Raw genomic sequence first — 24,396 nt, forward strand, 5'->3', positions numbered from 1 at the left:
TGCAAACCGGGACAGAGGGAGCAGCCCCCAGCAAGGCAAAGCAAGCTGCATGAGGCAAGGTTAACACGTTTCCGTGTGGTTTATTTTAATGCCCTTTGAATAGCCCCATCCTTCCCCCACAGCCGCCACTCTGGGGGAGGAAAGGAGGGCTGGCACAAAATGGCGGCGGCCGCCAGCGCGAGGCACGGCGGGACGGCCCGGGCGGCGGCGGGGAGAGCCGGGAGCGCGTCACGTGGCCAGCTTCTCCCCCCCCGTGCCGCGGTGCGTGCTGGGGGCTCGGAGGCGGTGGCGCTAGGCGAGCGCGCGGCGGCCATTTTGTGTCTGCCTCGCTCGCCTCCGTGGAGCGGCTGGTGTGGGCGCTGCGGCTCGGGAGGGGAGAATTCGGTTGTCTCCTTTCTGCGTAGGTCGGGGGCGCCGCCGCCGCCGCCATGGGCCGTAAGAAGAAGAAGCAGCTGAAGCCTTGGTGCTGGTATCCTTCAGTGTGAGGCGAGGCGGGTGTGCGGAGTGGAGTGGGGGAGGGGAGCGGCGCGGTCCCGTCCTTTCCCTTTTTGTGCCGGGCTTCCCGGCGCCCCAGGATGGGGCTGTTTCCTCCTCTCCTTCCCTGCTATTATCTAGCCCAGGGTTCGGTCCTGTGTCCCTTTCCGTGCTCCTCAGCGCGGGGATGGGGCCTGGTCCGTGCCCTTCCTCTGTGCTCCAAACCTCCCCTCCCCCCCTCCGTGCGGCCTAGTCCATCGGCTCCTGCCTGCCTCGCTTGAGGCCTGGGCCTGGCTGCCGCTATCGCTTCTCGTGCTGGCCTTGGCCCTCCTTTGGACTGCCGGGATCTTGAGGGAAATAGAGAACAATCTTCATCCCCCGAGGAGAAGGATGTTAGTAAGAGGGGGAAAAAAATGCCTCTAATGAATGCTGGTATTCAGGAAGAACTGGGGCAGATCTGGTTACAGAAAGGCCTATTGAAAACCTTTTCAGGCTTTCATATTTGTAATTGCTGCATCAAAGTCAAGCTCAATTTTTCTGTATTGAGGGATTTTTTTTTTCAGGTAACCATTTGTAATCCTCTTTGTGTGGGGGGTGATGTAACTTAGGTTTTCTCTCTCTGAAATATTTCTCCCAATATGGAATCACTAATAAAATGGTAAAAGATCATAGAGCAGCTTGTAAACTTTTTTTTTCATCTTTCAAAGGCATCCATGTTTCTATTAGATATTAATAAATTTTATGTCTTGTTGAAAGTGAGAGGCATGCTGTAGTAACAAAAAATAGCTAACAACCAGTGTGCCTCTGCATTGCTAAGCAAAATGTCTGGGGTGTTCACTGAGATATTAATGCTGACCTGCAGAAGGGAATCTGCAGTTTGCGTCTTACACCATGTGGATATCAAAAAAGCCCTTCACTTACAACATTTTTATTAAAAAGGAGAAAACTTTTTGACTGTAGTTATTTATGTAGTGTCATGGGAATCGATCCATCTGAGTTACTGAAAAAGGAAGGGCATTTTTAACTAAAAGCTTTATTTTTTTCCCTTTAAATGTTAACTACTGATACTTGTTATTAAATAGGTATGTTTGTAAGTACTTAGCATCAGCTTTCTTTCATGGTTTTCAAGCTTATTTTTCCTTTAATGCTTAAACAACTTTATTTTAATCTAAAAGTATGCAGAAATGGAATGAGTCTGCTTGGAAATAATTAGTACCTGAAAAGTTTGCGATGACAGGAAGACAAAGATTAGATCCTAATTGCATGCGTACCTCTTCCCAGTTTTGTAATTTACGTAACTGTCTGGAGAGAGAAATGCTGGGTGATATGAAAGGATGAGGCTTGGTTTCAGGCATTCATGAACCATTTGTGGTGATTTGAATGCTCAGAGATGTTTTCTGTGCTTTCCTTCCTTTAGGAGAAGTCACAGTAAGACTTATTACCTTAGTGTTACATAAACGCTCATTTTCTGGATTAAGTATTTCCTTCACAGTCTTCAATAGGTACTGTAACAGGGATTTTGATGATGAAAAAATCCTTATACAGCATCAAAAAGCAAAGCACTTTAAATGCCATATATGTCACAAGAAATTGTATACAGGACCTGGTTTAGCTATACATTGCATGCAGGTAGGTTTTAAACATACATAAAATTTTTCTGGTCATTATGCAAGATTGTAAATAATAGTGAACTTAAAGATGTTGGGGGGGGGGCAGGGGTCTGACTTCCAGAATTCTGAAAATGTGCTAGAAACAGATAATAGTCATCTGTTTCCAGAACAGGAGTGCTTTGCTATGTCAGCATTCACATAGAGTATATGCAGTAGAGATCTTTAGGCCATTTGGGGGATGGAGGAGGAGTGGGAGGAGTGAAGAAATTACGTGTTGCCTTGGTGTTCAAAAGACAAGTTTATCAACTGGTTTTAGAAGCGAATAGTAGTTAACAGTGAGTAGGAAGTACATCTCAAGGAAATGGTCAGCTAGAGAGATTCTTCCTGTTAATGCTGTTGCTTTTCTATCTTGAATGTAAACTGGCTGAAAATCACTTTTTTTTTTTTTAAAACGTCTTTAGGTACATAAAGAAACAATAGATGCTGTTCCAAATGCTATTCCTGGAAGAACAGACATTGAACTGGAAATCTATGGCATGGAGGGCATTCCAGAAAAAGATATGGAGGAAAGGAGAAGATTACTTGAACAAAAAACTCAGGGTAAATTGAAATCTAGCTAGTTATCTGTCATTACCATAGTCTGTTTGTTAAATTAGATTTACTTTGGTGTGTATTTTTTGAGTCAGCTATTCAAGTTGAATATTAGATCTTAATCACACAGTAGAGGGTATTAATTTGCCTCAAAGCCATATAAATCAAATGGTTCTTTTTTCTAGCATACAGTATTTTGTATGCCTTTCAACTCATTTTTTGTAGGCTTTGAGTACAAAATTGTTGTTTGGGGGTTTTTCCGTTTGGGTTTTTTTAGATGATGAAAATCGGTTAAGTGTTGACCCTGTGTGAAGACCCATTCTTTGCATCATGCTCTTTCTTACTGATCCTAAGAATCTAGCTGTGTGATACAGATGGTCTTCCTCAGAAGAGTAATGCTTGGGTTAATATATTCTGTAATTGCAGTTCTAGACCTTTGCCAGTCATTTAGAAATGCAAGTGATATTTTTCTTTTCCTGTTTAGAAATATCTACATGCTGGTGCAGCTAAAACATCTAATTGCCTAATAAGTATGGGGATTGTGAGTTCTAGGTTTTGATTTTTTTTTTTTTGTTTCGTTTTTTGAGGATCAGTGGGGAGAGGACAGGCGGGGGATGATGCAAGCCTGATGATGCAGGAATACTCAGATTTCTTTGCTGTTAGGTTTAACTATGAATTTTCAGGACTTACTCTGAACAGCATGAGAAAGAATCAGTTACATTGCAATGACCCTCAACATAAACAAGGGTCTATTATTTGTGTGTATAATGGTAGGCTCACATAGTTTTACTTCTGTGAATTTTTGACTGTGGTGGTAAGATTTGAAATCATTATTTTTTTCAAATTAGAATATTCCGGAATATTACATGTAAATTTACAGAATGTAGTTTACCTTGAATCTGATCTTATACATCGTACTGTTCAGCAGAAAGCCAGAAAAAGAAACAACAGGATGATTCTGATGAGTATGAAGATGATGAATCTGCAGCTTCAACTTCATTTCAACCACAGCAGGTTCAGCCGCAGCAGGGGTACATTCCCCCAATGGCACAGCCAGGTTTGCCTCCTGTACCAGGTGCCCCAGGAATGCCTCCAGGTAACATGGTGTTTTGAGCTAATTATGAAGAAGCTGAGCAGAAATGCAGACTGCTACTTGTATACTGTAATAATGATCTGCCCCTACTGATACTTGGGTGTTAAAGGTTGCAAAAGAGTTTGAGGTGCTTGTAAGTGTTTTTCTGGATATTCCCCCTCTCCCCAAGCTCCTGTTTGTGTGTGTGTGTGTGTGGGGGGGGGGGGTTGTTTTTTTTAAAACCTCCCCCCCCACACACACATCACGTATGTGTGCACATCTTCAGTTGTGAAGAAGATACCAATACCTAATGCCTGCATCTAGATGGAAGCAGTGTTAATATGGTAGTAAAATTGGTTGGGAAACAATAGATATGTCAGATTTGCTTGTAAGTTTTTATATTTCATCTTTTATAAAAGATATCTTAAAAAAAGGTTTTAGAGCTTCCTCTAAATTATTTATCCAGTCTTAATGTCTTACAAGATTTGTTAAAAAGCATATATTGTTGGACGCTGTTATTTATTTATTTATTTATTTGTTAAGGTATACCACCGTTAATGGCAGGTGTTCCACCTATGATGCCTGGAATGCCTCCAGTTATGCCTGGAATGCCACCTGGGTGAGTAGCAAGAAGGACTTAATATATTGTGTTCATACTGTGCATTTTAAACCATGTGTCAGAGAAAAAGTAAAACTAATTAGAAGAATGTATGTAGGAACCAGTGAACTCTCTAACCTTGTTTGTTAATATTAAGACTAAACAAAGATCTGGATGGCTATAAACCAACATTAAAAATAAGATCAAACTGTCAGTTTATATGTAAAGTATGATATCTTCTATTTTCATTGATTAGTATTACTGCCATGTAAAATGTTGCTATATTGGTTTAGAGCCCTCTGTGAACCACTGTTGCATTGTGTATTGCATATATATATCGTGCATCTGTTTATCGGTCATGGACCTAACCAGGAACAAATTATTAGCCAGTTTAAATTTTTCTTAAGTTTTGGGCAAGTGTAAGATGTTGATGGTTTTTTTTATGCTTGTTTGGGGTTGACACAGTACCCTATCACAATGTGTTTGGAAAATCACAGTTAGATTTTTGATTTTGTCATAAATTTTCACAGATTACATCAACAGAGAAAATACATGCAGTCATTTTGTGGTGGAAACATGTAAGCATCTCATTAATGTAATTTTAGGTACATTCATTATGCCATTTTATGTCATATATTTGATAAGTTTGAAATTGTATAAGTGAAAACCTCTGAATATTGCCTAAGCATATGGGGAAAATGTCTCATTAGGTTTTGTTACTGTATAATGTATGAAGTTTTTATTTAAATTAATGTTACAAAAAATGTATTCTGCAAGGCATCAATGAAAATAGACCCTTTTGGTTTATGACCTTCTATCTTGCACCAGACTACAGCTTCATGTTAGTCCTTTATGCTGTAAGACTTGTTGCAGGAGCTCGCTTTTAAGTTTAAAAGTTAACTAAGGTGAGAAGTTTTTCTCTTTTGAGGCATAAATGTTGTTGCATTTGAATTGAAAAAATCATGACATAATCAGACATCTTGTGGATGCTCGTCATGACTGTAGGCTAAGCAGAAAGTGAACAGAATTTTATCAAGCTTGCTGGTGTTTAGTACTCCGTAAATTCTGTCAACTTTGGACGAATGTAATGGCATCTAGTAAAGACAATGAATTTGCCAAAAAGCTGTGCTGCACTTCCATTCTGGTGAAATCTTGTGGAATGTTCCATTATGCTTTTACCTTTTTTAATCTAAACTTTTGTTTACTTAATTTGATTGCCATTTGTATAAAAATGAGCAAACAAGAACTAGGGCTTAGGAAGTAACTGGTCTTAGTGTTGCCGTAGTTTTAACACTATCCCTGCTATTTCTTGGACAGTCATCTTTCTGGTGACAGTAGGCAGCAGGTGTCTGACAGCTTTTTTTTGTTTGTTTTTGTCATTGCTACATTTGCCCTTATTGTTCCTTTTGTAGCAGTAACAGACAAGTTGAGGAGAAGAAAGAATAGATCTGGGAAGCCAGTTGCCTTGCGTAGGGAAGGCTGGCACTCTATTTATGATGGTTTGATTTTTGAAAACAGCGACAGAAGTTTCCCAACTGTCATACAGAGTAGAAACTGCTTCTTAGTGGGATTTTGGTGTACAGTTGGTTGCTATATACTTGCTTATCTTGCCAAATAAAGTAATAGGCATTCCTTTATCCTGCTTCCCATAATCCAGCTTTGAGTGTCTGAAAAATGAAGGCAAGCTTAAGCTATGCTTGGTTTGTTTCCCGTAAAGGAATTCTCTCCATGTTTCCCAATTGAAAACCACTTAGTGTTGTAGACAACTCATCTTTTATGGAGTTGCAACCCTGTTCAGGAAGAACTTGCTGGTATTATAGGTTGTATGTACAGTGTAGAAAGGGAACATAATTTATAGTGCAGTTTAGAAGGTAAGGATAAAGGGAGTCATTTGAATGCCACCTTTTTGTTAGGTAATATGGACCAGTTTTTCCTTCAAGTTATCAGTAGCAGGCAAAAAGATTGTTTTTAATATGAAGGGAAAATATGCCATAATGAGGACTCCTCACAGAAAAGTGTGTTGGGGGGGGGTAAACTGGAGTGCAGGGACTATTTACTGTAATTGAAACCAGATATTTTCTTACTCTTTAGTCTCTGGTTTTATCTGTACTTTGTAGTTGGTTTTACAGGTTTGGGTTGTCTGCCATACACTAGAGAAAGGATAATGTGTTTAAAATAGTATGAGGCTGCATAATCACAGATAGACTTGTGACATCACAAAGATCCAGTACCAGAAGTACAGCTGTTTTAGTGTGATTTGAAGTTAATTGTTTTTCCTACTCAAACTCTTAAGTTCAGTTCAGATTCTTAGAATATGAAACTCATACCCTGGAATATATTTTAACAGAGACACCAGTTTTGGAAATCTAATAACAGAGGAAGCGAAAGCTTGAGAAATTAATGTTCAAATAGAAAGTGTTTGGGGGATTTGTATGTTGTTATTTTGTTTGATGTTGTTTCTTCTGGTAGAAAAATATCTTAACTGTGGAGTCAGCTCTATTTGGGATTGCTTCTGTTGAGAACTTATTTAAATTATTTACCATACTTTTTATCTAATACAGGTATGTGCCAGTTGTCTTGACAGTTAATCATGAGTGTTCATACTAGTCTTCGTTTCCTTTTTAATAGGATGATGCCAATGGGTGGGATGATGCCTCCTGGACCAGGAATACCACCTCTTATGCCTGGTATGCCACCAGGTAGGTCAGGGCTGTTGAACTCATACTGTGGTGAGAGCTGAATTATATTTCTTTATTTCACGGAGATTTAGGATTTATATAAACAAAGTAAGGCTGTATGCTACCACTTTTTTGTGAATTGTCGCAGAAGCCCCTCTTGCTCAAAAGGCAAGGGCATTTGGCACTACTGTGAATGTAAAATATGGTATGTAGTTTTGTTCTTCCTACTGCTCTTCTGTTTTTTGCATGGCCTAGCCTCTCTTCACCCCCCCTCCTTTTTTTTTTGTCCATGGTTGCAGCTGGAAACCCAAAATGATGGAAAATGTTTGTGAAATGAGCATAGTGTTCATGATATACCCATGTAATGAATTTGCAGTGTGAAAAAAACTGACTGAAATTTTGATCTCTTGCTATAGATAGAGTGGAGCTGGCCAACCTTACTACTTGAGCTTGTGTAATTCTTTAAGCAGCCTTAATTTCTGAGGGTGTTCCACCTGACGAGCAGCTGTGCTGTGATGGCTTGAGATTTACTGGATTACCCAAATTTCTGACTAGAGAAGGAAGCACGCCAGTAGGGCAGCTGAGCTTGACATAATGAGATTCTTCAAAATACTCTATTTGTACATCTAGCCTAGTTCTGTTGCACAATAATATGATGGAACCCATGTGGAGCTTTTACTCTCATCTGTGAACCTCTCTGAGAGCTCCCCAAATAAGGAGTACATGTATTATGGTGACTGGCTGCAAAAAGACTTTGTTATGCAACCAAGATGTTGGCTGTTCCTGCCCTGAAGTAAAGAAACTCCAATATCATGTGTCTGAAACTGGACAATCACGAAAGATCTTACTTGAAAACTAAAGAAGTGATAATGTTTAGATTTTTGCATTCTGAGCCAGTTTCTTTTTTATACCTGTTGCCTTTTCAGCTTCAGTTAATTTCGGCTGACTTGCGCACCAGCTGAGTGCCTTTTATACAAAATAATAAATAGTGTTAGCTCTTGTGTCAGTGTTTTCCGCTGTGCTGAAGACCCACAGCAAAGCTGATGTATATTTCAGTTGAAGTTCTGACACTGTTCAGCAGCATTTCATTCTCTCACAGAGGGTGCCTCTTTTGGATTTTGTAACAGCCTTATCCACTCACTTGGCAGCATAGGCATGGTGTGTTGGAAACAGTTACTGAGTTAAAGGCATTGAATTATTGAGAGGATAAGCTTCTTTCGTCACTGAAGTGGTAGTACAAAACGCACAACTTAATTCAGTCTTACTCTGAAGTAGCTAACTACTGCCTCTGCGTGGACACTTAATTGGTGACTGACTGCAGGCATTACCCTTTGTCATGTTTTCTTTTACAATTGTCTTAAAAACACATCTTCCTTGGGGAAAACTTTGTTCTAAAGAACACTAGGAACAGACTTTTCTAAAGGATTAGACTTACTTTCTTGAGCCTGAGTCATTACAGGTTCTTCTTGTTTTGTAGGTATGCCACCACCAGTTGGTCCTCGTCCTGGGATGCCTCCAATGACACAAGCCCAGCCTGTGACAGCACCGGGTATTCTTAATAGACCTCCAGCTCCTGCTGCATCGGCACCTACCCCTCAGCCTCCAGTTACTAAACCACTCTTCCCAAGTGCAGGGCAGGTAAGGTATCTCATAGCCTCAAATCTATTCTGTTACATTTTTTAAATTGCCACTGTGCCATCCTCTGCTGTTTATTACTGAGGAGACCCCAGAAATAGCTGGTTAAGTTTTTTGCTTTTCATGATTCTCAAGTCTAACTCAGTGTAGTGCTTGATGGACTTAAAAAGACTCTTTTGTTTGTCTTACAACAGCCCTGAAACCAGGCAGAAGTTCTGTAAGCAAGTGAGGGAGAAAGGAGTAGGCAAAACAGCTCTTTAATCCATGTTGTTTGTCTTTTTAAAGGTGCTTTGGGTGGGCGAGGGGAGGTGTTAGTCAGCTGCAGGAATCTGAGTGCATAGAACTTTTCCTAAAATTTCTCAAGTATGAATCTTGACACAATTTGTTCTCTCTGGTTCTTTTCATAATGGGCTCTTTACCTGTAGATGGACTAATTTATCCTATAGCAGTATTCACACTGGGTTAAAACATTGCCTGGATGAAGATCTCTCCTCCCCTCCCCCTCCCTTAAAAAAGCTTATGAGGAAAATAAGGCGGTAAAATTTTGTTTAAATGCTTTGGGGAGGGAAGTGGGAAAATGATGGTGGTTAGAATGGCTTGTGACCTCTACCCTTTGATTGCACTTGCTGTGAGTAAGTTTTTACTTGCTTTCAAGTATGTTACAGAAACCTTCATAGTGTCCTATTTGCATTTTGGACTTCTGCAGGGAAGAACTCATTTACAAAAACGAAGTCCCTTGCATAAGAAATCCTTTCATCTGGATACTTTCCACCCATTTGTTTGGAGACTTTTCACTGTTTCCTTTCTTTTATGCTACAGATGGGGACACCTGTCACAAGCTCAAGTACAGCTTCCTCCAATTCAGAAAGTCTGTCAGCATCTTCTAACGCTCTGTTTCCTAGCGCAGCACAAGTACGCAGGAAGTCGCAGTTAAAAACAAATTGCTTTGCAACTTAACCCTTTGGACCATTCTGTAAAACCTAAAATTGTCTAAACATCTTCAGATAACTTCTGTTATATTCCTGATTATGTTTAGCTGGTAAAACTACAGAGTCCTTGATTGCGAGTTGTATCTTGCTAGAAATAAGCATGTCTAAGTGCCCAATTTTTCTTAGACGGTGCGAGAGAATGAAATGCTACATCCTGGTTCTAAAGGGTTAAAAAAAGCATGAAAGCAGATAAATGCATTTTAGTGGGCAGTGGTTAGCTTGATGCATGGTGAAGGCTTTTTAGTTTATGTTGTTTAATATGATGCATCATAACGTAGGGAATTTTGTAATTTGCATTATGTGCTAAAAAATGAAATATTTTGTTTTGATTAGAAAGTTTAGTGGAAAAATGTAAATGTACAGTGCCTAGAAACAAAAGCATTCTCTCATAAGTAAAACTTGCTTTGAAGATTGCTGCATCTGTAGAGAGAACCTGCAAACTTCTTGTGCAACAGTTTTAATTCAAGGACAAGGTAGGAAAGATGAGATGCTGGAATCTTTAGTGGACCTCATATCTGCCTTCAGCTGATTCTTTAGTCACAAATGAGATTAAAGATCTGTAGATAGGTGTAGTACTTTGTGAAAATGTTGCAGTGATTTTTATGGAGAGAATGCTTAAAACAAAAGATCTTACACAGTAGAGCTTTCTTAAATGTTAAACACTTTCTGAATACCTAATTTTAATGAATGCTAACACTTTGAGTTGTATTCTAAACTAATAATTGCTAAAGTATGCTAATAATTTAATGAGAGAACTGTATATTGATAGTTATAGGCTCTTAACGTAACAGTGATTCAGGAAATACGTAGACATTTACCGAACTCAGTATTTGAGGTAAAAATTTTCAGTAGTGCGTTTTTTTTTTTCTTTTTTTCTAGTTGTGCTTTTGACCTGCAACTTTTAGACTTTCCAGTGTGTGTGTGCGCGTATATATTTATGTATGTATATACTGGGTTTTATTTTGTCTTTTTTTCAGTTGCTTTAGTATGTGATGAGGCTGAACTTTACTTTTTGTCAAGCTTATTTTAATTATATATCTCACTGGAAGGTTTCAGAGATCTAACAGACATCACTTAGGTTATTTCTTATGCTTTGAGAAATAAATATTTCTATTGATCTATCTTTGTGTTTCACAGGCTGCAGCAGCTGTTCCAGGTCCAGTTGGTACTGATTTCAAACCTTTGAATTCTACACCTGCAACAACAACAGAACCCCCCAAACCTACATTCCCTGCTTACACACAGTCTACAGCCTCAACCACTAGTACAACAAACAGTACTGCAGCTAAACCAGCTACATCTATAACAAGTAAGCCTGCTACACTTACAACAACCAGTGCAACCAGTAAGTTGATCCATCCAGATGAGGATATATCACTGGTAAGTTAAAATATTTTCAGTGTCTTATTGAAAAATGCAATTTATGCTGATATGGCTGATTATATAAGATTTCTTCTATGTTCTGTGTAACAATGATAATGGTGAGAGTGCAAAACATAAAATGTTAATAAGAGCCTTGCATCCTGAAGACGTGTCTGGTTACAGAATGATGACTAGCATATTGTAATGATACTGCTGCAGATCTAAGCCTTCTTCTTGTTGGCAATAGGCAATTCTGTCAACCCAAGATACAATTTGGACATTATTTCTGTGTGTGACTTAAGGCTGAAGTTAAGTAGATGTAGCTAATGAGTTTACGGCAAAAGGCTTAAGGGGTTTTGATGCTACTATAGCAGTCAAAAATCAGGAATTTATGGGTGAAAGAAATGAACCTTAATTCAGATATTTTTAGCTTTGTGTTTGTTAGTTTTGCCTCAGCTTGTTGTGAAGAAGAGACTTTCTTCACCAGGGGGAGGAGGAGGATTTATGTGCTCTGTGCAGAATACCACCTTTGATAGTATTAATACTTTGAAGGGGAAAAAATTCAGAAGTTAAAGTTGCTGCATAATATGCTATTAATAACATTCTTGAATTTGAGATAGTTGAAATATTTCACTACATGTAATCTACTTTCTGTTATGTCTTTATTTACTTTGATTTTGCTGAGCTTTAGTCTTACGGTGTGTTACAATCATCTCTTCCTGGTTTTAGGAAGAGAGAAGGGCGCAGCTGCCTAAATATCAGCGTAACCTTCCTCGACCAGGACAAGCGTCCTTGGGTAATCCACCAGTTGGACCAATTGGAGGTATGATGCCACCACAGCCGGGGATTCCTCCACAGCAGCAAGGAATGAGACCTCCTATGCCCCCGCATGGTAATCATATGTTTCCTAGTTTTCTTTCTTTAAGGATTTGTCCTTGCTATTAACTTTTTTTTAAAATACAAAGTGGCAGATACTGTGAAGAAACAACTTTTCACAAAATGCAGCTTCTGCCCGCTGTTGGCACCTAAAATAGCTGCTTTAAAAAAATTGAATTTGTGTTTGCATCTTAAATGTTTTGTTTATAGGTCAGTATGGTGCTCATCACCAGGGCATGCCAGGATACCTTCCTGGAGCGATGCCTCCTTATGGTCAGGGACCTCCGATGGTGCCCCCTTACCAAAGTGGACCTCCTCGACCTCCAATGGGAATGAGACCTCCTGTAATGTCGCAAGGTGGCCGCTACTGATGCTACTACACACACTCTAATAGGTTTGGAGATTAAACCTTTTCTCATCTTGTGCTGTTAATATAGCCAAGCTTCCGTCAATTAAGGCTTCATTGTGACTTTAAAAATAAGTATCTTCTCACATGCAAGGAACTATTGGACATTCTTATTTTACACGGGAAAAATTATTTGGAATAATAACAGGAACTTTTCCTGATGTTGCAATTTATACTGTATGGCTTCTTTTTCATGTTTCATCTAGGTTTTTAGAAGTGAAGTATAGTAAATATGGTTCGTTAAATTGTGAAGGCGCTGGAATTACATGAACATACCACCTTAAAGGCAAGTTCTGTAACATTATGTTGCTATTTGTAAAATGATGCCTTCACAGCACTTCAAGTGCTGTTGGACTTCATGTCCCCAACATAGTTTGGTGAGGGCTATAACTGTTCCCAACTACCTGTACATTTAAAAGTCTGAACATGTAACAATATTTAATGTATTTAGAGTTCCTCCTGTTTCAGGGTTTAAGTAAACTGACCCACTAAGGTCGTGTGACTTTTCTGTACTGTTATAAACTTAATTGTAATAAAGAAGAGAAAAATTTATATGCCTTTTTATTCATGACCAGCTGTGGACAACTGCCTGAAAGGTTTGTACAGATGCATGCCATAGTAGTTGTTGGTGTAATGAACACAGTTACTGGTGCTGTTTTGATAAAATCTGAATTCCTTGTTCTAAAATTAAGGCACTCCTTTAGCTGCACGTCTGAGTAGAGAAAGACCTGTACACTTATTAACTGACTCCTCAAAAGTGAGGCTGCAGGAGGCACATCTTAACTCTTGGATGTAATTTCTCTTAATGGCATATGTTTCTTTATTTGTGCTTTCTCATCCTCAATAAATTTTAAATGATTTCTCGTCCTGGCACTTATTTGTAAGATGTAAATGTGATTGCTATAAGATGCATCCTAGTGCCAGGTGTGTCCCATTAGTTCATTCTTCAACTGACTCTTTTTTTCAAATGTGCAAATGCATGAACTTCAGGAGCCTTTTAGATGAAGATTTCTAGAAGCTTAGGTGCATGACACATGGGTGAGCGATTTCCAGTTGATACTGTATTGAAGTTGACCTGCAAAAGAGGGAGTAACTTGTCCTCCTTTTCAGTGTATGAAGGAGAGATGGAGTGAGAGTATTATGTTATATGCGGTATTTTTACTTTAAATGTGTGGTATTTCCAGTCTTACCTGACTCTAAGGGGTGAGACATCCTGTGTACTATGATCAGATGTTGGCTGAGTTTCCTGAATCATTTAATGGAATTGTCTAGAGCAGGAGACCTTTCCATCAATTTTCCTAGTTGCAGTTAGCAAACATAAATCTTAACCATCTGAATTAGTCATTTATCTGTTTATAAGAGCAAAGTGATAGATGACTGTCAAGATTGTAATTCTCTGAATGTCTGACATCACTCTGTTAATATGCTGTATTTCTGATGAGAATGCAAATGCACAGGGAGACCTTGGAGAGGAAGAAGAAGTGAGAACTTTCCTGGTTGCCTTCTCAGAACAGTGGAAAAAGGATGAGGAATTTTTAATTTGCAGGTCAACTTTAAATACATGTTCCAGCCTCAAGCCTTAACTGTGCAATTTATAGGGTATTTCTTCTTTAGGGTAGATTAGAAAGATAATTAGCATTTTTGTCAATGGGGTAGGTTCTGTAGATGTTCTTTCTGATGGGTGAAGTTTGGGATTTTTGTTTGTTTTGTTGTTTTTTTGTTGGTGGTTGTTTGTTCTTGAAAGTCTTGATTTTTATTTTAGCTGCATTTAAGTACTTCATATGGCTTTATTCTGTACTGTCTCTTAATAGTTCAGGAATGCAATATAGCTATAATACAGTCGTGTCTTTCAGCTTCAAAGATCTGGGATCGTGGAACAGTTCGTAAAGATACTAGAGAATCCAGTACATTCTAATTCCAGCTGAACGGCCTTAGTTTAACCATTAAGAACTGTCAGGCACTTGCTGAAGTGTTTTAAAGACCATAACTCCAAGCCTCTATTGAGAAGCAGTTCTCTGGTCACTGGTATCTACTGATCACCTGTCAGATGTTCAGTAATTGGCTTGCAAATGTGCTGAGTGGCCCTTGATGCCAAATCTTTTGTTAGCTCTTCACCTTGCTTTATACATGTGTCTTAGAGAGAAAACTGTTCTTGAGCAAATGCTTTTGATACTCTGGTTTTCTTCTGTTTTTTCTTCATCTAATAAGGATAATTCACAAAACACTAGAGAGATTTTAACGGTGTCTTACATTCATCCTTTTTGTAATACTACACAATTCATACATTATAAATTGATCTTAACTTCTGCTTGTAAAACTATGGAACTTCTTGCTTTTACTGAAGATCTTATTGCTGCTGTAAGGATGCTTTGCCCTCCTGCCCCTAGTAAATTTAAATACCTTCTCCCTTTGGTATCTTCCTGTAACTCATTTTATTGGTATGTTGTTTTCAGATCCCTACTTTTGCTGGGATAAATACTTGAAAACATTACTGCGTGTACTGTTAACTCAGCATATTCTGCAAGTTGTCTTGGTTAAGAGGTTACCTCTCTTAAATAGTTAATATGTAGCTGTTCTGATAATAGCATCACCTTATAGCTAATATTACACAGACTTAAGAGCTTGTAAGCATTTAAAGATTGAACTTTTCTTAATAATAATGTTGTTATAATCCCTCAACTAAGCACTGCCAAATACGGTCATGTGGTGCTTTAATCTGCAACAAACAAGTGAACAACTTTTCCATGTTTTTTTCACGTAGATAATGCTTTTCCTGCTCCTGTCATTTCTGTGCTGTAAGAGCTGTGATGTGGCTATCTTTAGTTACTCTTGTGCCTCTGCTATGTACTCTTGTGTAAACAGTCAGCTGTTTTAATGCATATGTTGTCTGTTGGTCCCTACCTTCATTTCTTTGGATACTGCTTCTTAATGTTCAGAGAGTTGGATTTATGGTGCATTTCCCAAAAAGAGAAAAACTGCTTATAACTTTGAACGTGGTAGTTGCTTATTTAAAAAAAAAAAAAAAAAGTGAGGCTTGGCTTATGGCACAAAGCTTGCTCAACATAGCTGTGCCAGCAAAACCTGTGGTGTAATGCAGCCATACCAACAGGTTTTTGCTGTAGTTAATCTCTCCCTGGAAAGGGATCGCAGAAGCTTTTATACCAACAGAAAAGCATGTCTTCTATATCAGTTACAGGACGCTAATGAAATAACTACATAACCTAAAAACAAAGCTTCTGCTTATTTTCTAAATTTGTCATGGTTTATCTCATGGTCTCATAAGCCATTTTGCAAATGGCTTTTGACCAACCTTTAAATTAGGTGTAATGCAAATGTAGAATACAATAAACAGGCTGCAAGAAAACATACAGACTCAGACGGAAAAAGATTTTATGCAAATTACTTGGCATTTGTGACATCTAGCACTTTTATGAGACTATAAATTATTTTATACGTAGTCGCTCAGTATCCCTATGAGAGGCGAACAGTCTGCCGTTTTTAGGGCCAAAATGATGAGTCTGACATGGAAGAAGCTTGAAAGAGCCCGGGTTAGTTTCTCAGATGTCTTGATGTGACTGTTTTGTACTGCTCCTAGGATATCTTTCTGCCTTTGGCATTAGTTAAGTTTAAGTCAGCTGGTTTTTATGTGCTATAATTTTTTTCTGTGAGCTTTTTGAGATTTTTTTTTCCCCCCCTTCTCCTGAGGTGAGATTTTAGTGCTGATAGTAAATTTGAGGCTGGGATGTATATCTAATAATTTCCGCGGATAACTGTTCCTCGCTCTGTGCATGCATGGAAGAACATGAACAAGCTTCTAGAAACACATTCAGCTGCATCTGACTTGTATGGTTTCTGCAGTTATTTGGAATGTATGGAACACTTGAGCAATACCTGTATGAACTGTGTAATTTGCTTTCTCAAAACTTGGATAAAATTGAATGGTATACATAACCTGAAGTTATTTTGCAGGAACCAGAGAATTCTGAATACAAGATAAAAAATAAAATACCAAGATTATTTCAGTTTAAAAACAGTAAGAAGGGCATTATGACTCTTCTGTTAAATTGAGACTCTGATATACCAGTCCATGAGCTGGGGCTGCAATTTAAAATGGTTACTTAAATATTTTTTAATGTCTTAATAATTGTACTGGTCTAGTTTCTACATAATATACTAAGGTGAGGGTGAACTTTTTCAGTGGCTGATGGAATCTTTAACTCTACCTTTTGTGAACTAGTATGGTAAATACCATCAGTTATGGGAAGATGCCCCAAGACAATTTACTTATGTTCCATTGATCAAGTTAATAAGCAGAACAAACTGTCCAGTTCAGAAATAGCTACCAACTATAAAAGGTTTAGTTTGGGCTTAACAAAATAGTTCCTAAAGCAATCGTTTTCTTTTGTTTGCTTGATCACTGGAATTTTGTTAACTTTGAATGCATGTCTTTCACTTAATTGGGTCATGTTTTTTCTAAAATTTAAATTTTTCTTCTTCCTATAGCCCTGCCATAGGACAGGCTGAGGCAGAGTCTCAGTGTTGCCCTGTTCAGTCTGAGGCAAGTGGGATTTATTTTATTCATTCTGGGGGCTTTCACAGCTTTGTGGCTGTTGGATATTTATGTCCCCAAACTTGCAGCAAGTTTGGTGAAGGCCCCTAAATTTATTTTAATTTAGGATTTTTATTCTCTTTTGGAAGATGGGCTCTATATTAATATTTATCTTTTTATTATTACTGTGTTTTTAAGAGTTTTAGGGGGAGGGAACATGTTTAAAGATATTCGGGTACCTTTTCTTACTGGAGTGTTTCCTTCATGGCGGTCAGGTAGTCCTTCAGCCACCCTCACCCCGCCCTCCCCTCACCCCCAGTAGTAGTTGTGCTGTTTTGGTTTTCGGTAATGTGACTTCATGTAGTCTTTGAACAGGTGGCATGTAAATATCAATTGCTAATGTTTCCTCTTCTGGGAAGTTCTGTTTAACAAAGTGCTTAAAATACTTAGGTTTTTAATTAGTAGGTGACATTCATAGTTGTTATAAAATTGTGTAATCTAAACTACAAAATGCAGTTTCCGTAGAGAAGAGTATTATGACATTAATACCACCGTGTTTGTGAGCTGCACCACAGCAAATATTAATGTAGAGCCCTATGAAGACACAGAGAGATTCAAGGTGGTAAAGCAGAATAGAGGAGCGAGAAGTTGAAGCTATAGATTTTTCCAGTATATCCATTTCGGGGAAGACCTTTTCATCAATCACATAAGTATACCAAACTTCTTAATATTCTGCCTGTTGCAACAACATGCTGAAAATCATAGCATGTGTTGGAAACTTTGCAGGATTTTGTAGCATAAGCAAGAATTGCTTAACACATGCTCTTACCTGAAGTTTTGTTTTGCACTGTGAATAGCATAGAATTCTGTCCTTTATGTGGAAAAATTAGCTTTTGTGCTGCTGCTCGCTCTCTGTTGCAAGTGTATAGGTTTGGAGTACTTGAGGTTGCTTTACAGTCAACTTCAGTCTCAGAAGACCAGGTTTTGTCCAGGGCGGTCTTCCAGCCTGCCATCCGTGAAATTCTTATATTAACAAGCATTGAAGTTTGGGCGGGGGTGTTAAATTTTTTATTATTTTTGTGATCTTTTTAAAATTTACGGTGTTTTTTGATGGACGTAGAATGCATTTCATTTCTTCTGTTTTGCTAAATAACAATGCATCCATGTGACTTTCAGTAAGTTTAACTGAAGAAAAGTGAGTTATATTTCTTTCTTAGTTGTAAGAGTTGATTGCATACTCCTGTTACACCTTCTCCTTTGTATGCTGCCCTTTGCATTTTTCCTAGAGGAGCCCCCCAGATCCTGTTCTGACTGTGGAAAAAGGACATGTCCTCTGTTAACTGTTCTAAAGTAATTAATGAGCACAGTGTTGCTTTTCTAATTCTCATTGTGGTGCTACCCCTGATAACAAAGAAGATGGGAACAACACTTCAAGATACACTGCTGCAACTAGTATTCCTGTTTCACATATTCAGTCTATACATCTAGTTCTTATTTCCCTATAATATCTAAGGAAGCTGTTTTAACAACAACAGAAAAGTACTCAGTATGGCTTGTACTTCTTGATTAAAGTATTTGAATCTGTTAAGATGTAAAAACAGCCAAATATCAAATGCATGATACTGAAATTTGTTACCAGTTCCCGCTTAAGACTGCTGCAGCACTACGTAGTTTTTATCCAGCTACCTGCCTTTGCTTCGTCATAAGGCACACAGTTAAAATTCGGATATGTATGTTGTTTTTCCTCTGATGGAGTACCCTACTTAGATCCACACTTGGTTTATATATAATAAATCAATACTGTGGTGGCAGATAAATGTTTTCTGATTGGAACGAATTGCTTTGGTCTCTGTTTTTGTTAAGATGACTGTTTGACATGTTCGTGAAAAAGTTTCTCTTGTGCAGTTTGTGTTTTCACTGTGCCATTGTTTAAGCTACTGATACTTTGGAGCAAGTGAACTAGTTCTTTGTATTTTGGCATGTTTTGGGAGCAAAACATGATCCTTCTTAGCACCATATTGCTGTGGAATTTTTTTTTTCTTCACATGCTGGTTTTAGACAATTTCAAGACAATGACTTTCACACTGTCTCCTTCCAAAAGATGCATTTGACATTAAGATAATTCCATGGGATATTACTACATGAATTGCAGGTTTCTTAACTCTGGGTTTTGCTGCTGCATTGCAAATGTTGCTTGTAATTTCTGGTGGGTAGTTGACAAATCCTTCACTTCCATCCTTTATGTTCTTGTCCTTTCTATAGGTCTCTAAAGACACAGGGCTTTTTTGCTTCCTGTTGGGGAGTTGGTACCTTTAGCAGACACACCCGTATTACTCTGATCTGTTACCACAGACTAATGTATATGCTTAAATTTGAAGCAACTAATGATGTGCATTTGTTCACTTGCTTTATGCTTTGTCCTAAAAGATGTATGTGCAAGTGCTGCTGTCTTTCTAGTCACAAGGATGGCATCCTGGCTCTATGCTTTTCTGTGGGAATAGTTCTTCAGCTACTGGCCCAGCTGGCCGGTCATCATCTGTAAAACAACTTGCAAAATTCTCATCCAGTGCAAGTAGTTCATAGCTTGCTCTTTCTCTGAAATTCTGTTAGTGACTTTCTCCTCCCTACCTCCTTGTGTGGATCTAAGGAGGATGGTTCCAAAAAATTGAAACTCTAAGAGAGATTTCCTTATTGCAAAGGATGGGTAGTTTGTGTGCTTACGGACACTCCAGTATGTGCTGTCAATATTGCAGCAGTCTGTGTAGCAAAGTTATAATTCTATCTCCCTGTTTTTCTGGGACTTCTTTTTTGAGGATCATCATAATATTTTAGTGACTATACAAGTATTAATGAAAATAGGTTTTGGGATATTGGTTTTTAAGAGTCATATGTAAGTGCATGAGTTTTCTTTGAAGGGCAAGAATTGCTGGAATTCTGAGCTGCTAAATTGGGTGAATTTGCACCCAGTGGTCTTAACGAGAGAAGTTAATGAGAGGTGTGGCGAATAAAGTACATACAGTGCATGAAGTTTGTCTCGCTTTAGAATTGCCTGATGGACACATAACATGTTCTGTGCCATATATAATAAAGACCGTATTCCTTAAATATTGTGGGGAGTACTATGGTAAACTCCAGAAGGGTTTAAAAAAAGTGTATGTGTACTTATAATGATGATATTCTGTGATCAGTCCAGAGCAATTTTGGTAGTGATGGGGTTCTGTAGAAGTGTAGTCATCAGTGACTGCCATATATTTTTGTAAAAATGAGAGTAGATGGATACAAGTCTGAGAGTAAGAAAAGATTTGAGACAGCCATTTCGGGGATCAAGCTAGAAGTAAAGTGATTTCAAAGTGCAATGTATATAACAATAGACTTTTTTGAAGTTCTGAAAAAAACCGTGTGAGAATTTTCTTATGTAATACACTATAAACAGCAGCTTTACGCAGTCTTTTGATTGTCAGAGAAGGTAGATTCTTACTAAGACTCTACCAGGAAAAAAAGCAGATTCTGTTGTATAATGAAGTCATTTTTTACTTTTGTCTTGTTACATGAAAATTCTTGGGACCTCTGTTTGAGGGAGCCAAGCATTTCAGTCTACCGCTTTTGCAGAAAGCCGCATCCTCTCTTAGGCTGTGTGACACAGGATGTTCTTCAATCAAGTTCTTAGGCTTCCACTTGCTTAGGCAGTATAGACCTCCACTGTTATGAACAGCCTGTGAGGCTTGGTATTTGTGCATCTGATCACTGTTGAGAATATTGAGGTATTTGCACCTCCTAGGCAAGTTTACACTAACTTTTCTATTGTTACAGGCTCACTTTCAGTAGCAAGAATCAGTAACACTGCAGTTCTAATGATGATGAATTTAACTTCTCTGTAAACGTTGACTTGAACACATATGAAGGTTACTCTTTCTCAGGATTTAAGAAAGAAATAGTTTTGACAGTAGTAGAATTTTAGTACAAGTGTTATCTTAGCTTTAAAAAAGAAGCAAAACCCCCTCCCACAACTTTGAGACCTCGGAAGCTTCCTGAAAAGCTTTTCTTGGGGGAAGTTGCAGCATATCTCTTTGCTAACTGCCTTACACCTTAATGTCTCAAATTTTATTTGTTGAATTGATGTAAATCTTAACCATGTTCCATGGGTGCTATTAAAAAAAAAAAAAAAAAAAGGGGGTAGATTTCTACTGCTGCTACCCTTAGTATCCAGTGTGTGTAACTGGTTTTAATTAATATCAATTTTGAATGAGCAGTTATCATTACCAAGAAATACACCATACAATCAAAGGAAACTGTTTCACTGTTTTCCAACTAACGGAATTGTGTAATGCTTTGAGATGATAAAGCAAGATGTCATGCAAAGCTTTCATTTTTTAAATCACATCATAGAGGTGTATATATGTAACTTGAGAGCGCTGAATTCCTTAGCTTCCCGCCCATAAATTCTAGTAGAAGGAAAATATATTTTGCTCTTTCAGTTGTAAAAATTCTAGAATAAGAAAACACACTTCCTAAGGTTATTTAGTGGAGTACCCTGGCTGTCTAAGTATTTTAAGTTCCTTTAAGTTCCTTTATGTTCATGTTAGGCAACAAGATTACCTTGTTAAACTTCTGACTTGTGTATCAGAAAAATCACAAATGTAAAGGCAGATTTAAACTAACTTTATACTTGCCTTTACTTCATATGCCTTTCTTTATAAGGGACAAATTGCAGTAATTAAAGTTTGGCAGTTTTTTAAAATGAAAAACTAAATTGTGAGTTAAACTCCTTGGTTTAATGCAATTTGTGTTTTTGTTAACTAGCAGCAGAATTTCAGCATTTGCTACTTACTGGTAGAGAAGAAAAATCCCACAGCACTGCCAGTACAGGTTAGTTTAATCTGTAAGTACCTGATGTTCCTATTTGAAATACTCTGTTCAAATGATACCATTGAAGTACGTGAGGAGGGGAATTTTGATTTCTGGTATGTGAACGTGTCCTTGCTCTCTACTGCTGTTTTTCAGTAGTAAATAAACTACATCTTTTCATGAAGATCTGTAATGATTTTAAATATACCTGTGGATAGGTAATATTTACAGTCACTTTTAAAGGAAATTTTATGCAGAACTGTGACAAACAGTCTGCTGTTACTGAAGAGCATAAAGACCTGAAATTAAAGATAATTCTTCAGTAACGTGAATATTACAAAAGAGGCCATTTTTAGCAGTGAACTAATTATAGGATATTATATTCATTCTTATTCTGGGGAAAAAACATTCCTGTTGATAACAATCTGTAGCAGTAATTTTAATCTTTATTTGGATTTTCTTTAGATATTTCTAATTACTGCCTCCTAACAACATGTTTGTGCTCTGTTAGGTCTGTTAGCCAGGAGCTTGTTTTTCTCTGATTTTTTGTTAGTCTGTTTCAGTACTGTAAAGGCTACCTACAAATGTGTGTTTTGCCCAGCTGTTTTATCTTACTCCAGCGTCATGCTCTTCTGCTGTTTTTTCTTCCTTTGTCCCCTTCGGTATTCCTAGAAGTTCTGGAATTTTGATTTTTATTGTATGGTCTCCAGAGCATTTTACAGCTTAAAACAAGAAAGAGAAGATTCTTTGTGATTGGATAAAAGATGCAACCTGCTCCAAAACTAGCTGCCTCCATTGATTCATTTATTTAAACTTAGTGTGCCTCACTTCTGCCCACAAGCATGGAGACAAAAATTGATTATAATTCCTGTGCTCTGGCACACGGCTTGATGATAAGGCACAGAAAGCTTCGCTGCTTAATTCACTTCTCAAGGATATGTTATCACAGAGTGAATTTGAGGGACTTTTGAAACTGGTGGATAAGTATATGAAAACAAGCATATACTAGTATGGTACGTAAACAAAGTTTTGTCAGCTCATCTAAATGATCCAGAATAGTGTCATTAGTGACACAGTAGACTTGGCACTTCCAGCAACATAACTTGTTTTAGAATTTTGAAATCTTACACAACTCTGCACAATTCATCATACTAGCCTGTAAATGCATTGTCAGAGGGAACATGTCTTCCCAGGTTTTAGAATAGTTAAAATCAAGAGTAGTTACATTAGTTTACATCTCCTGGCATTTTCTCTACATCACTTCTCAGGCATCCACACTAAATTATTTTGTCTGCAAGAGTATTTACGTACAAATTTGAATAACATTAAGCAGGGTTTCTTCCTAGAAGAAAAAAATGGTGGAACATTGCATAATAAATTTTATAACTAATTTTTCTCTCTATCTCCTACATACTAATGGCAGAGGTGCATGACTAAATGGGATTCTTTGCTACGAGACCGTTATCCTCTAATAGAGCGTATGCATCTTTCTTTCGACTACTGCTGTTGACGCAGCGCTCTGTAAGGCAGGAGGAGTGATTGATTGCTTTTGGCTGCCGAATTACTACGTTAAGTCTCCGTTTTGACAGTGGTTGAACGCTGACCTGCAGTACTTGTACCCCAGCTTGGCAACGAATGGGAATAACTAAAGGGTCCTGTTCTCTAGTGTCTCCTGAACAAAAAGTACAGCTCTGCAGGGTAGTCCTGATATGAGCTTTGGTAGAAGGTCTTCTCTTCACGAAGCTTTATGGCAATGAACTGTAGTACTTGCTGGTAGAATTAAGCTCATTTTCCTTTGAGATAGTACGGCAAAGAATACTGGGAGTCTGGCCTTTCACAACTGGGTGAGCAGTCTTAAACTGTAGCAACTTTTGATCCATTGTTACAGCTGCTGTCCCCTAATTCTGACATGGTAGAGATGAGCAGGGAGTCGGTTCACACTGCTTACCTCAGACTTCGGCCTAAAGGCTCTGCATCGCCCCGTGAGGGATTCCATTCGCTGTGTAGTGAACTCAAGACTCCTTGCTGTTTTTGATTGCATCTTAATGTGTCTTAAAGTGCATGATCAGAATATGTCCCCTCTCAGTACAACCAAGGAAGTCTGTGTGCTGATTTTTTTTTTTTTTAATGTAACTTGATCCTGCTTTTGTGTAAATAGCATGAAAGGGATTGGATCACTGATCTTTTTCAAAAGACAAGTGGCAAATATTGGTAAGTTAATTTAATTCGAGAAAGTGAGAGACTGGTAAGTAAGTGCATCACTTTAATGCATGCAAATAATAGTAACAGTAACTGCAGCTTAATTTTATAGCGTTCAATTTATAAGGAAGAATTTGAAGAAAATATGGAGCTAACATCACTTGCATCTGTTGGGAACCTTCTGTGAGCATATACTTCAGGAATGGATAACTGTACATATACCCATCTTTAGTGTGTATCTACCTCTTTGTAACAGTCTCTGATTAAACGTAAGTGAAGCGCTGTTTCTGTGTAGTTTTTTCCCCCCTTCTTGAGGACCTGTTTTACAGTGTATTTGTTAGCTGTTTCAGAATGTAAGTATATATAAAATCCACTTTCAGTAAGATTTCAGTTTAAATAACTTTGTACTGGTTCTCTTGATTATAAGCTGTGCAAGAAGTCATTCATATGAGCTTTATCTTAGAATAGATTGTTTTATACCTGTACAAAATCTTGACTTTTCAATCTTGATA

At 38.1% G+C, this 24,396-nt stretch overlaps 1 protein-coding gene across 10 annotated transcripts; it reads left to right on the forward strand.

Moving 5' to 3' along the window:
- Positions 1–252: 252 nt before the first annotated feature.
- On the forward strand, positions 253–24,168 carry ZNF207 (zinc finger protein 207). Of its 10 annotated transcripts, XR_010392170.1 has the most exons (15): positions 253–469; positions 1,977–2,103; positions 2,546–2,684; positions 3,601–3,771; positions 4,291–4,366; positions 4,876–4,923; positions 6,974–7,044; positions 8,501–8,661; positions 9,478–9,570; positions 10,785–11,027; positions 11,739–11,901; positions 12,096–12,279; positions 12,498–12,577; positions 16,795–16,849; positions 21,641–24,168. XR_010392170.1 is itself a non-coding variant. In XM_026099159.2 (13 exons), exons 1-12 carry the CDS (start codon positions 429–431, stop codon positions 12,254–12,256), a joined length of 1,494 nt encoding a protein of 497 aa, XP_025954944.1. In that variant the 5' UTR covers positions 253–428; the 3' UTR covers positions 12,257–12,279; positions 12,498–13,151. The 10 variants fall into 10 exon arrangements, 2 of the variants coding, with proteins under 2 accessions (XP_025954944.1, XP_025954943.1); XR_010392172.1 differs by having other exon boundaries at positions 3,604–3,771; positions 12,096–12,577; XR_010392175.1 differs by lacking the exon at positions 9,478–9,570 and having other exon boundaries at positions 12,096–12,577.
- Positions 24,169–24,396: the final 228 nt, after the last annotated feature.

The sequence above is a fragment of the Dromaius novaehollandiae genome, chromosome 18, assembly GCF_036370855.1.
Source record: "Dromaius novaehollandiae isolate bDroNov1 chromosome 18, bDroNov1.hap1, whole genome shotgun sequence".
Lineage (NCBI taxonomy): Eukaryota > Metazoa > Chordata > Aves > Casuariiformes > Dromaiidae > Dromaius > Dromaius novaehollandiae.